The following is an 11,886-nucleotide window of genomic DNA, read 5'->3' on the forward strand; positions in this document are numbered from 1 at the left end:
ATATGCACAAGTTAAACAGCTGAGAGCAAAAAAGAGTGGCGAAAATTTAGAAAACGTACTTTTCTGCCCGTACAACTTTATTGCAAATAATTGTGGAACTAATTAAATTATGTTATATTATTAATTATTCTTTTGATCACATCAGTTTTATTTTATTTTAAAATGCGTACTCTGTCATGGTGCAAGCGGCACTGTGTCACTTTCCAACACTGCTATCGGTGCATTTGTTGATTACCTACCGCACAAAAACATTGTTGCTCGAATTTGTTTAAATGTAGCTTTTACTACAAACAACTTAATCACCCGAAATGGCCTACGACGAACGCAGTAGTGATGGCAGCAGCTCCAGCGAGACGCCGGACACCTACCTGTTGTCCCCGAAAACAGGGCAGTCAACCCAGACGCCGGCTAGTGCAATGCCCAAGCACATTCCCTTTCCGGAACACGCCACCACATCCGAGTGGCTCAGCGAGCTGATTATGTGCGCCTTTACCATGGGCTCTGCTATTGTCCAGTTCATAAACATTTACAGGACCAACTGGTGGCTACCACAGGCTCACACAAGGCATATGGTGGTGTGTTTGGTCTTATTTTTATCTGATTAACTGGCTAGAAACGAATGGAATCTCTTGATTTACAGAACATAGAGCTGATTGACCCGTATCTGCGCTACCTACTGCTCATACTCAACACGCGAAGACTGATTTACTGTTTGCTCCTGGTTAAGATAAGGCGGGGCAACGAGAAGAGCCAGCGGTGGATCCGACTGGGAATCAAGTACGGATTTGGAGGCCTAGTTCAGCTGGGCTTGGGATTTTGTGCCATTAAGTTGTACCAGCAGCACTCCTATATACTACTGCTCTTTCTATCCTATCCGTAAGGAACTTAGTTACTGAATATTCTAAAAAACGCTCTGTTTAATCACAAACTATCTTCCCTAGAGTCGTTATCTACTTGCTGATCTTTGGCTTCCAGCTGGAGCCCTTCCTGCGCACCAGATTCGAGCTGCCCGGCGTTTATATCAACGACCTGCCCGTCCACAGTTGCACCACCAACGCTGTGCATATCCGAGACGAAGTGGAGACGCTGCGACATGATTTTAACAAACGCTTCAAGCAGCTCATCTTCACCTCAATGCTGAATGCATATTACAGTGGTTTGGTGCCCTGCTGCCTGGCTGTCAGTATCCAGTATAATGTACTCCGGGCCGCCCAGCACTGCATCATTGTTTGCCTGGGAGCTTTCAGTCTCTGTGCGGTGTTCCTCTATCCGGCCAAGTACAGCGATACGTTACATCGGGCCACTCTGCATTTGGGCTGCTGGCAGCGTATTGACCGAGAGCCAGCGCCTTCGCAACTTATTGTGGCCGCTAGCGCTTTGTCCTGGTCGAAATATTCATCATATGGCCATGGAACTGTGGTGAAGCACAACGGGGGTCTATACCGAAGTCAGGGAGTAGTCACAGTGGCCACGCCGGGAAATGCCAGTCATGCGCGTTTCTATGTAAGTCTTATGTCTTGTTTTACTCTTCCAACGCTCATATGTAATATCGCCGCTTTTAGAAACTCTTCCACAATCCCACCATCATATACTCCACGCTGGCCACCCTCCAGGCGGCCGTGCTCCTGGTAGAGATCGGTTCGCTAAGCGCGGAGAGCGTAGAGTGGCACTTTGTGCTCTCTATCAGCTTTGTGGCCTTCACTAGCATGGGCGCCTTCTTTAAGCTAGTGCGGGACTATCTCATCACCAAAGATCTGTATAAGACAGAGCACGCCGTGGCGTCCGATCAACCCTTCCGACTACGCATGAGAGATGCATTTATGTAATAAAGTGACAAAAAATAACATTGCTTTTATTCAGCAGAGCTCTTGCTCTTATCATCAGGCGCGGTACAGGACACGGCAAACACCCAGGAGCTGCCCTGCTTGTGGTCCCGCACTTGGATGCCGTGCTGTTGCAGCAGATTTCTCAGCTCATCACAAGCAGCCAGTAACTGAGAGTTCTTGACTTCCCCAGAGGTGGCCTTTTCCCGCATTCTTCCTCGGACAGTTAAGACATCATCCACCAACACAGATGGATCAATGCCGTGCGTCTGGGTTGAAATCTGCTGAAGGGGTTCGCTTTGAATCAGCTCAGAGACTCCAAACGTAACCATGGCGCGGTTGATGAAGTTCCCAGCCGCCATAAGAAGATCCATGCAGAAGGCCGGCTCCTTCTCAGCGTTCACCTGCTGCTCGTTGATGCAGCGGCTGATGCTGCTCATCTGGTCCATCAGAATGCTGATTGCTCGCGCCGTATCGAAGTCATCCCGCAGGCTGCTGTCGAATTCGTTAATTGTGTGGGCCAGTTGAGCCTTCAGTGCACCTTCGTCCAGCAGATGAATCGGCTTGAGAAATTGCGTGTAGGCGCTGAGATCCGCCTGGAAGTTCTTAAAGCGTTGCAGCGTCTGGCGGGCCGTCAGCATTAGCTGCTCACTGTAGGGCATGGCATTTCTGTAGTTTGACAGCAGGCAGGCCATGCGAAACTCGTCGGCGGAATAGTCCTTGAGCATCTCACTAACTGAGATGGTGTTGCCCAGCGACTTGGACATCTTATTCTTGTCTCCGACCATGCTCAGCTGGCCAGTGTGAAGCCAATAGTTGACCCACTGTTCCGTTTTGTAGCGGGCACAGCATTGTGCCTCCTCGTTCTCGTGATGCGGAAAGCGCAAGTCCAGGCCGCCGGCATGGAAGTCCAACTGGCTACCAAAAAAGAGTCCAGCAATGGCGCTGCACTCAATGTGCCAGCCGGGACGCCCCTCCCCGCCCCAAGGAGCCTTCCATGTTGGCTCGTTGCTTGACGCCTGGCGCGACTTCCACAGGGCAAAGTCGGAGCTATTTTTCTTTGCAGGATCCGACTTCTCTTCCTCGCTCTGTCCCAGTTTCTGCAGCTTGCCATAGTGTTGGCTCTTGGACACATCAAAGTATACTGACTTGTCCGACGTAACGTAGGCCATCTCGTCTTGTATTAGATCCTGGATAAACTGCAAAATGCTCGGCATTGTAGTGGTCACATGACAGCGCACATCCGCCGGCTGGACGTTGAGGCGGAGCATGTCCTGCCTGAACTCGGTCTCATAGGCGCGTGCCATTTTGAGCCAGTCGATGCCCGACAGACGTGCTCGGTTGATTATCTTGTCGTCCACGTCCGTGATATTCATAGCCGTCACTAGATTGATCTTAAAGTGATCCCGCAGAATCCGTTGCAGAATATCCACCTTGACATAGGTGCTGGCATGGCCCAGGTGAGCGGAATCGTAGACCGTTGGACCGCAGGTGTACCAAGTGACCATCTGCGGGTTGCGCAGTACCAGCGGTACCTTCTGCCGCATAGCATGGTTGTAGATATTGATGCCGGTGTACTGTCCAAGCGGTTTTCGCCATTTGTAAACCTGGTGGTTCACTGGCTGTTCGTCATCCGAGAAGCTTCGCCGGCAGATCCGAGCGGTTCCAAGCCGTGCACTCCCAAAGAGCCTGAGCGTCTCTTTGCTGTAAGTAAGTGGATGAGATCTTGAGCTTTTGAGGCAGCGGTATACATACAGAACAAGCATAGTCAAAATTCTAAAAATTTGGATGATAATATAACATTATCCTTTGAAATAAAACAATATTATATGAGGGAGATGGCAGAGTTGCCAGACACTTTTTCTTTTGCCAGTATTATTGGGGTGTATCGGTTGTCAGTGAAAATAAATCGTAATAAATAAAACAACAAGACTACTTTATATCAATCAAATTTGTTTCATTAAAAACATATTTTTTATTTGTAAGCGAGTAAATATTAGTTGATATGAATACAAAGAGTTTACAATGTAGCTTAAAAACAGTGTAGCACCCTGATGGCCAGGGCTGCCAAACTTTACAGGGAAACGAAGCCGGCAGAATGCAGTGGCTTAAACCGAAGCTCCGATTTATTTGCTTAATTTTTATTTTAATAAGCTCAGCATGCGGCCAATTAGGACGGGATCCCAACGGCTACCTCACCTACTGTCCCTGCATGGGTAAGTCGGGCTTTACATCCTTTTGGCACACATAAAAACCACACATTTCGGTAGGACGCTTTGGTAACCAGGCCGACCACTTTTTGGGCTCATTAGCTTTTGCCAAGGCTTTAAATCGCACCCTGATCCTACCGCCATGGGTGGAGTATCGCAAGGGAGAGCTGCGCTCGCGCCAAGTGCCCTTCAACACGTACTTTGATGTGGAACCGCTGCAGGAGTATCATCGCGTCATCACCATGGCGGACTTCATGTGGCACTTGGCCGACGACGTCTGGCCGGAATCCGAACGCGTATCCTTCTGCTACATGGAACGCAAGAGCCTACAGATTGAGAAGAACGATCCGGAAAAACCCAATTGCCATGCCAAGGATGGGAATCCGTTCGGCCCATTTTGGGACACTTTTCACATTGATTTCGTGCGATCCGAGTTCTATGGGCCCCTTCACTTCGATGTCCACCACAGTGCCGTCGCCGCCAAGTGGCAGGCGAAGTATCCACCCGAATTGTGGCCCGTTCTGGCCTTTACCGGAGCTCCGGCCAGTTTCCCCGTTCAGTTGGAAAATTGCCAACTGCAGCAGTACATGCACTGGAGCCAGAGGTACAGGGAGGCGGCGAGGGAGTTTATCCGAGAGCAGCTGCCGCGAGGCGCCTTCGTGGGCATTCACCTGCGCAACGGCATCGATTGGGTGCGAGCCTGCGAGCACGTCAAGGATAGCCAACACCTCTTTGCTTCGCCCCAATGCTTAGGATATAAAAACGAGCGGGGTCCCCTCTATCCGGAGCTCTGCATGCCCTCCAAGGAGGCGATTGTACGACAGTTGAAGAGGACCATCAAGAATGTGCGTCAAACTCAGCCCAATAATGAGATCAAGTCCGTTTTCGTGGCGTCGGACTCGAACCACATGGTTGGGGAACTCAGCACGGCGCTCACACGGATGGGGATCAGTGTACACAAGCTGCCAGAGGATGACCCCTACCTGGATTTGGCCATACTCGGACAATCAAACCACTTTATCGGCAACTGCATTTCATCGTACTCAGCATTTGTTAAGCGGGAGCGCGACTCGCATGGTTTTCCCTCATATTTCTGGGGATTTCCTAAGGAGAAGGACCGCCAACCGTCCAAGGCGCATGAGGAGCTGTAAACGATTATCAGTAATTATCTACTTAAATACTCAACTTGGCCATTTTTCGGTTTTCACATTCACAGAAGGATTTTATACTATTTTTATCTTGCCATTTGTATTACCTTTTAAATTGTTCTTTTAAATTTCACTTAAAATTTTGTTAGTACATTGCTGAAGCTTAACTAGAACGTTTTGTTAAACTTATATTGAAAGAAATGAATGAAAACCGAACAGCCTTTGAAGACATTCTTTAGTTGTAAGCTAGAAAAGTATTCCTCGCAATCAACGAGACTTGTCTTTCGATTTTACTTATAAATTTATTCAAGTTATCCACGCACGCTCTCTTGAAAATAATTTAGATCGTAATTCAATTGCCCGAAGCTTGCATTTGTTGTTCCTTATCCTTCAACAGATTGGTTGATGGGCTGTGTGTTTCTAGTGTATTAGCTTCTGGGTGCGGGCCAGATCTAGTTGCGCCGAAGAGACGCTTGTGAGGCCCTCGCGCACTGAGCTGAGGTTCTCCTTCCAGGCCTGCAGCAGATCGCGCAGCTGTTCCCATTGGGGAGCTCCAAAGGTGCGGTGCATGGTGGAAGAGATGTGAACCTTGCGATTGGCCTGATCCAATCGAGCGCGGACCAGCTTCGTCTTCAGCACTTCGATAACGAAGGGTTCCACCTCGTCCTCATTGATCTGCAGCTCCTTCGTCAGTGTTTCGAAGGTCATCTCGGGACTGCTCTCCGCCAGCTGCATGAAGGTCAGCAGACGCATCTTCTTCATGTTCTGTTCATGGTTCAAGCCCTGAGAGGTGACGAACTCCCTGTGGTCCTCATAGAACTGCACATACGCCGGCAGTTTCTCTGAGACGAAGATGGACAGGAGGTCGTGGATGAGGTCGCCTTCCAAGAAACGGACCGGCTTCAACGACAGCAGGGGATCCAGCAGGAATGTATTGGGGTCGGCCAAAGCGGTCACAATGCACTTCATAGCATCCTCCCGGGCGACACAGGCATTATCAGCGGTATAGGTGCCCAGCAGCTCGATCATCACCTTGGAAGACAGTTCGAGGTTGGTGTCCTTGGTCACGTCGTGCAGCAGGCGGTAGAGCTTTTGCATCTGTTCTGACGAGGGCGGGCAGTTGGCAAACTGCGTCTTGAGCTGATCCACGCCGGTGAAGACCTCCAGTACCTGGTCGCACTGCTTGGCCACCTGCACAAGGTGGTAGTAGACGTGATAGCGCAAGGGTGAGGCGGTGTCCAGGTTGTTGAACAAGCGCCACAGAGACTGGAGGCACACCTTGGCCAGCGGCTGATTAGGTGCCTTGGTCATCTTCTCGCAGTAGGCCAGCACAATGTTCTCGCCCCGATCCAAGGGAATCTACAGAAAGAACCATTAGTTAACACCCATTGCTCTGTTAGGCGTCTACTCACCGTGATCATGATGGACACAATGCTGTTGAGGATGCCGTCAATCTGCGGGGGCTCGCCGTCTTTGAAGCAGACGTCGCAGACGCCAATGATCTTGTGCAAATCATCCTCCACGCCCTTGTTGGACTTCTCCGATGAGATTTCGGCGCCCAGCTTCTTGAAATACTTGCGCAGCTCCTGAACCTATTCGGAGAATTCGAAATTTCGCAAAATATTAGTATTGTTTTGCAGGAAGAGGAAGACATAACCTCAATTTTGGTTCAACAGCCGCCTGAAAACATGGTTTACTCTCTGTGGCGCCAGCTTACCTGCTCGTCCAGGGACAGGTCTATGAATACCGGATGCGAAGTCATGGTTTTATAAATGTTATTTCAATTATTTAGGCAAATGCAGTTGAAAATAACACGCACACGTCTTTGGGGCTGACAGCTCGAAAGGAAAGAGAGCGGCAGAGCTGGCGGTCTGGCTTTTTTACTGGCCAGCAGTGGAGATTTTAAATTGATAAATTTCTGTATGTTGAATGCACGCATTTAATTATGGAAAATTACATGGGATTTCTGATGTTATCATGAAAAGTTTATAATTGTTGCAAGCCTCCTTAATATATTGAAATTTATTTAATGTTTTGGCGGTTTTGCAGCCAGAAATAAAGCTAATTAGATGTATCTACTCTTTAGAGTGTCCAGATCCGATTAGTATTTTTCTCTTTACTTTCCATAGTTATGGTCATACTGAAACTAAAGCTGCATTATTCCGCATAATAACGTTTTATTATATTTATTTAACGGGTAGGGGGCACGCCGTGCTTGCTAATTTAAGCAGGAAATTATGAAATACTCGAGAGCAGCACAGCGCGCGGCTTCTTAGAGGCCACAGAGTCCCGCGGCAGGCGGCAAACAGTTTCTAGTCAATATCAGTCCGCTCCTCGGAGAAGCAACTCGTGATTACATCGCACCTACATATGGCCACCTCGGATTTCGTGCTGGGAGGCCTGGCCTCCGTCGGCGCCACCTTCTTCACCAACCCCATCGAGGTGATCAAGACTAGGATCCAGCTGCAGGGCGAGTTGGCAGCCAGGGGAACGTATGTGGAGCCGTACAAGGGTGTAGCTAATGCCTTCTACACGGTGGCCAAAAACGACGGACTGCTGGGCTTGCAGAAGGGCCTTTCGCCCGCGTTGTACTTCCAATTCATCATCAATTCCTTCCGGTAGGTGTTGGCTTTTCCCCTGCAATCCTTGGTATTAAAACTCCTTTGTGTTTTTTACAGTCTCAGCATTTACTCGGAGGCCATGGAGCGGGGTTGGATGCACAACCAGCAGGGCGAGGTATCCTATGGCTTGGGACTGATGTGGGGCGCCATTGGCGGCGTTGTGGGCTCCTATTGCTCTAGTCCATTTTTCCTGGTACGTCTCACGGCTGCGGCCTTGTCAGTAGGGGTTACATAAACAAACAAGCTTATCTATCCGAGCGGAGAAGCCGCATGCTCATCACATTTTTTGGACTTCGTCGAAGATAAGAGACCTCTATTGACAATAGCTCGCCCAAGATATAAAGCGAGAATTTTAATTTGTTTATTAATTGGTAAACAAATTAAGAGTAATGTTAGACAGTCTTATAAATGTCGAGGCTTACAAAGAATTACTTTAAAATCTTGTTAAGTAGGTTTACAAATACATTATTTATTTATTTATTTTTAACAATTTCAGATCAAAACCCAATTGCAGTCGCAGGCCGCCAAGCAAATCGCTGTTGGCTTTCAGCACTCTCACACTTCCATGAGCGACGCCCTCAAGCAGATTTACAATAAAAATGGCATTGCTGGACTCTGGCGCGGATCGGTGGCTGCTTTACCCAGGGCTGCCCTTGGATCGGGTGCCCAGATAGCCACATTTGGAAAGACCAAAGCTATGCTGGTGCACTACGATCTGGTGACGCAGCCCACGTTGAACTCCTTTTCGGCGGGATTAATCGCTGGCTCTATTATGTCGGTGGCCATAACGCCGCCAGATGTGATCACCACGAGATTGTACAATCAGGGCGTCGATGCTGAGGGCCGTGGCCTGCTCTACCGGGGATGGGTCGATTGCTTTGTTAAGATCCTGCGCTCCGAGGGAGTCTATGGTATGTACAAGGGCTTCTGGGCCAATTACCTACGCATTGCCCCCCACTCAACGTTGGTGTTGCTCTTCTTTGACGAGCTGATTGCCCTACGAAACAAGTATGGCCCCCAATAGAGCTGCCGGAGACGTGTCTAGCTTTACTTTAAGTACAAAAGTTGTTTCACTTGTTTGTTTTGTTAGGAAGTAGCTTAGAATTCCTAGATCCAATCTCTTATGCTTAGCATATAGATTACTATAGCCCCCAAAACCAAAATGTGCCTTCAGTAAGCTAAAATTAACTTTAATTCGGAGCTGTTCCTCCTAGCTGGTAACTGTGCAATAAAACCCCGTTCATTTGTTACTTTTTACCCACACCTTGTCTCAGTCTCTCCCTTATCATAAGGAGGTTGTTGGGCTACAGTTAGTGATTGCCAGATTGTGAGTGAGAACGCACGATGGCTACGTCGGATTTTGTGCTGGGCGGTGTGGCTGCCATGGGAGCTGGAGTGTTCACCAATCCGGTAGAAGTGATCAAAACTCGCATCCAACTCCAGGGAGAGCTGGCCGCCCGAGGATCGCATGCCCAGCCCTACAAGAGCGTCTTTCAGGCCTTTGTTACAGTGGCTAAAAATGATGGCATCTTGGGCTTGCAGAAGGGATTGGCGCCAGCTTTATGCTTCCAGTTTGTCATTAACTCCTTCAGGTGAGTTGACCGATATTAAGCCTAAAAGGTCCTTAAATTCTAAACTATTTTATATACAGGTTGAGTATTTACACCCATGCCGTGGAGAAGGGTTGGGTGCACAACAGCAGGGGCGAGATCTCCTTTGCCCGTGGCATGTTCTGGGGCGCCTTGGGTGGCGTTGTTGGCTCCTATTGTGCCAGCCCCTTTTTCTTGGTAAGCGATTATGTAAATCAAACTCCAAAAGTGTCTGCCGCCGCTTGACAATGTCTGGCGAAGATAAGATAAGCTCAAGTTCGCCTGATTGCTGTTAGTAAACTTTTCCGTTTCAGATCAAGACGCAACTTCAAGCACAGGCAGCCAAGCAGATCGCCGTCGGTTATCAGCATCCGCACACCTCGATGAGTGATGCGTTACGACAGATATACAGGAAGAACGGCGTCTTTGGACTTTGGCGGGGTTCCATGGCCAATGTGGGCAGAGCCACAACAGCCTCGGCCTTTCAAATCGCCACTTTCGGGAAGGCAAAGTCGATTTTGAAGGAAAGTGGGCTAATCACTCATCCCACGGGCCTGTCCTTCTGCTCTGGTCTAGCGGCTGGGTCATTTGTGTCGGTGGCCATCACTCCTTTGGACGTGATTACGACGAGGCTGTACAACCAGGGTGTGGATGCTCATGGTCGCGGGCTTTACTACAATGGCTGGCTGGACTGTGTCCTGAAGATCCTCAGATCAGAAGGAGTGCATGGCTTGTACAAAGGCTTCTGGCCTATTTATCTGCGGAGTGCTCCGTATTCCACCCTGGTGCTATTGTTCTTTGATGAACTGATCGCTCTGCGTGAGAGGTATAATCTTTAATAATTATACATCAATCCCACTCTTAGGAGAAACTTGGGTAAGGTTTTGTTTTTCATTGAAGTAGGGAAATCCTTTAAAAGTAAACAAGGTTGATCAATCTTCTAATAAAGTAGCGAACTGATCATTCTATTGAAATTAAAAAAATACCTCCTGTTCGGAAACCGATCAGTTGCTTTTATTTCAAAGTCTTAAGTAGTAACCGCCTTTTTTCAGTTAAAATTATTATTTAACCTAAAAAAATTAAAACATAATTAATAAAAAGGACATTTATTTTATCCAATAATTATTATATATGTACATATGTATTTTTATAGTGCTCCAATTATCTGATATAAACGACAGTTTTGTTTACTAGCTCAAACAAGACAGTACAGACGATGATAACCTAACATCGACAAAATTTAAAGTAGAAGTTGATGCTGATCATGGTCAAGTCGGATCTCCTGCTGGGCGGCTTATCTGCCGTAGGCGCGGTGGTGTTCACCAACCCCATCGACGTAGTTAAGACAAGAATCCAGTTGCAGGGTGAACTAGCCGCTCGCGGAACTTACGTGAAACCCTACAGACATTTGGCGCAAGGCTTGGTGCAGATTGTTCGGAACGAGGGCTTCCTAGCCTTGGAGAAGGGTTTGCTGCCGGCGATGCACTACCAGTTTATTCTGAACGCCATCAGGTAAGTACGACATTCAAAGCACGAAATATAACTCGGGGTGAATTAGCTATCAGCCCTGATAGTGTCACCAGTTTCTCAAAGCCTACATAATAATAACTCTACCCATAATCATTCAATGTCTCCTTGGCAGGCTAAGCGTTTACTCGAATGCTTTGGAATATGGTTACTTGCACAACAAAGATGGACACATTGTCTTCTACCGGGGCATGTTCTTTGGTGCACTGGGCGGAGGAACCGGTACATTTCTGGGCAGTCCTTTCTATATGGTGAGTGAGAGATGTTTAATTAAATACTCCCATATTTATGTTAGTCCCTTGCAGATAAAAGCGCAACAACAAGCCCAGGCTGCCGAGGCGATATCAGTGGGTTTCCAGCACAAGCACACATCGATGATTGACGCCATGCTAAAAATCTACAAGTCGCGCGGGTTTAGGGGATTCTGGCGCGGAGCAACGAGTAGCGTTACCCAGGCTTTGATGGGTTCCAGTTTCCAAATCGGCACCTTCCCCAAGGCAAAGGCCTTCCTTCAGGGCAACGGCTGGGTTACGCACCCAGTGCTCCTCTCCTTTTGCTCCGGCATAATCTCGGGATCCGTTGTGTCCCTTGCCAACACACCATTCGACGTGGTAACAACGCGGATGTATAACCAGCCGGTGGATGCTAATGGACGTGGCCTCGTCTACCGCAGTTTGGTGGACTGCTTTTTAAAGATCTTGCGAAAGGAGGGACTGCATGGAATATACAAGGGCTTCTGGCCCGTATACTGCCGTAGTTTGCCCCACACCACCTTAACCTTTATTTTTTTTGACAAGTTAGTGCAATTGCGCAACCGCTCTGTTAAATTCAAGAAGGCGGTCTAAAATATTACAGATTGTCCCAAACATTTTTATTATAGATTTTTAATAAATACCTTTATATTCGAAAGCCCGCTTCGCCATGCAACCCTATATAAGCCAGCCCTGGTGAAAATTATAGCGAGAACG

The 11,886-nt window shown here is 48.1% G+C and overlaps 7 protein-coding genes across 8 annotated transcripts; 5 read left to right on the forward strand and 2 right to left on the reverse strand.

The window, feature by feature from the left end:
- Positions 1-63: 63 nt before the first annotated feature.
- Positions 64-1,844, forward strand: LOC110179269 (transmembrane protein 39A-B). Its single transcript, XM_020946732.2, has 4 exons — positions 64-575; positions 641-876; positions 942-1,503; positions 1,563-1,844. Exons 1-4 carry the CDS (start codon positions 309-311, stop codon positions 1,824-1,826), a joined length of 1,329 nt encoding a protein of 442 aa, XP_020802391.1. The 5' UTR covers positions 64-308; the 3' UTR covers positions 1,827-1,844.
- On the reverse strand, positions 1,818-3,748 carry CysRS-m (cysteine--tRNA ligase-like protein, mitochondrial). The gene is made up of 2 exons (XM_020946730.2): positions 3,579-3,748; positions 1,818-3,527 (listed from the first exon to the last, which is right to left on the reverse strand). Exons 1-2 carry the CDS (start codon positions 3,587-3,589, stop codon positions 1,853-1,855), a joined length of 1,686 nt encoding a protein of 561 aa, XP_020802389.2. The 5' UTR covers positions 3,590-3,748; the 3' UTR covers positions 1,818-1,852.
- On the forward strand, positions 3,721-5,546 carry O-fut1 (O-fucosyltransferase 1). Its single transcript, XM_020946733.2, has 2 exons — positions 3,721-4,039; positions 4,094-5,546. Exons 1-2 carry the CDS (start codon positions 3,922-3,924, stop codon positions 5,182-5,184), a joined length of 1,209 nt encoding a protein of 402 aa, XP_020802392.1. The 5' UTR covers positions 3,721-3,921; the 3' UTR covers positions 5,185-5,546.
- Positions 5,464-7,022, reverse strand: eIF3m (eukaryotic translation initiation factor 3 subunit m). Its single transcript, XM_020946734.2, has 3 exons — positions 6,899-7,022; positions 6,594-6,773; positions 5,464-6,540 (listed from the first exon to the last, which is right to left on the reverse strand). The coding sequence occupies exons 1-3, from the start codon at positions 6,941-6,943 to the stop codon at positions 5,602-5,604; spliced, it is 1,164 nt and encodes a 387-aa protein (XP_020802393.1). The 5' UTR covers positions 6,944-7,022; the 3' UTR covers positions 5,464-5,601.
- A 258-nt stretch (positions 7,023-7,280) lies between these two features.
- Positions 7,281-9,059, forward strand: LOC110179275 (solute carrier family 25 member 35). The gene is made up of 3 exons (XM_020946762.2): positions 7,281-7,799; positions 7,860-7,995; positions 8,299-9,059. The coding sequence occupies exons 1-3, from the start codon at positions 7,552-7,554 to the stop codon at positions 8,824-8,826; spliced, it is 912 nt and encodes a 303-aa protein (XP_020802421.2). The 5' UTR covers positions 7,281-7,551; the 3' UTR covers positions 8,827-9,059.
- Positions 8,572-10,959, forward strand: LOC110179276 (solute carrier family 25 member 35). Of its 2 annotated transcripts, XM_086831715.1 has the most exons (5): positions 8,572-8,713; positions 9,077-9,394; positions 9,454-9,589; positions 9,706-10,217; positions 10,545-10,959. In XM_086831715.1, the coding sequence occupies exons 2-5, from the start codon at positions 9,147-9,149 to the stop codon at positions 10,558-10,560; spliced, it is 912 nt and encodes a 303-aa protein (XP_086687841.1). In that variant the 5' UTR covers positions 8,572-8,713; positions 9,077-9,146; the 3' UTR covers positions 10,561-10,959. The 2 variants fall into 2 exon arrangements, with proteins under 2 accessions (XP_086687841.1, XP_020802422.2); XM_020946763.2 differs by lacking the exon at positions 8,572-8,713 and having other exon boundaries at positions 9,063-9,394; positions 10,573-10,823.
- On the forward strand, positions 10,573-11,827 carry LOC110179274 (solute carrier family 25 member 35-like). The gene is made up of 3 exons (XM_020946760.2): positions 10,573-10,903; positions 11,034-11,169; positions 11,224-11,827. The coding sequence occupies exons 1-3, from the start codon at positions 10,647-10,649 to the stop codon at positions 11,761-11,763; spliced, it is 933 nt and encodes a 310-aa protein (XP_020802419.1). The 5' UTR covers positions 10,573-10,646; the 3' UTR covers positions 11,764-11,827.
- Positions 11,828-11,886: the final 59 nt, after the last annotated feature.

The sequence above is a fragment of the Drosophila serrata genome, unplaced genomic scaffold (genome assembly GCF_035046125.1).
Source record: "Drosophila serrata isolate PLE 108 unplaced genomic scaffold, ASM3504612v1 contig_26, whole genome shotgun sequence".
Classification (NCBI taxonomy): domain Eukaryota; kingdom Metazoa; phylum Arthropoda; class Insecta; order Diptera; family Drosophilidae; genus Drosophila; species Drosophila serrata.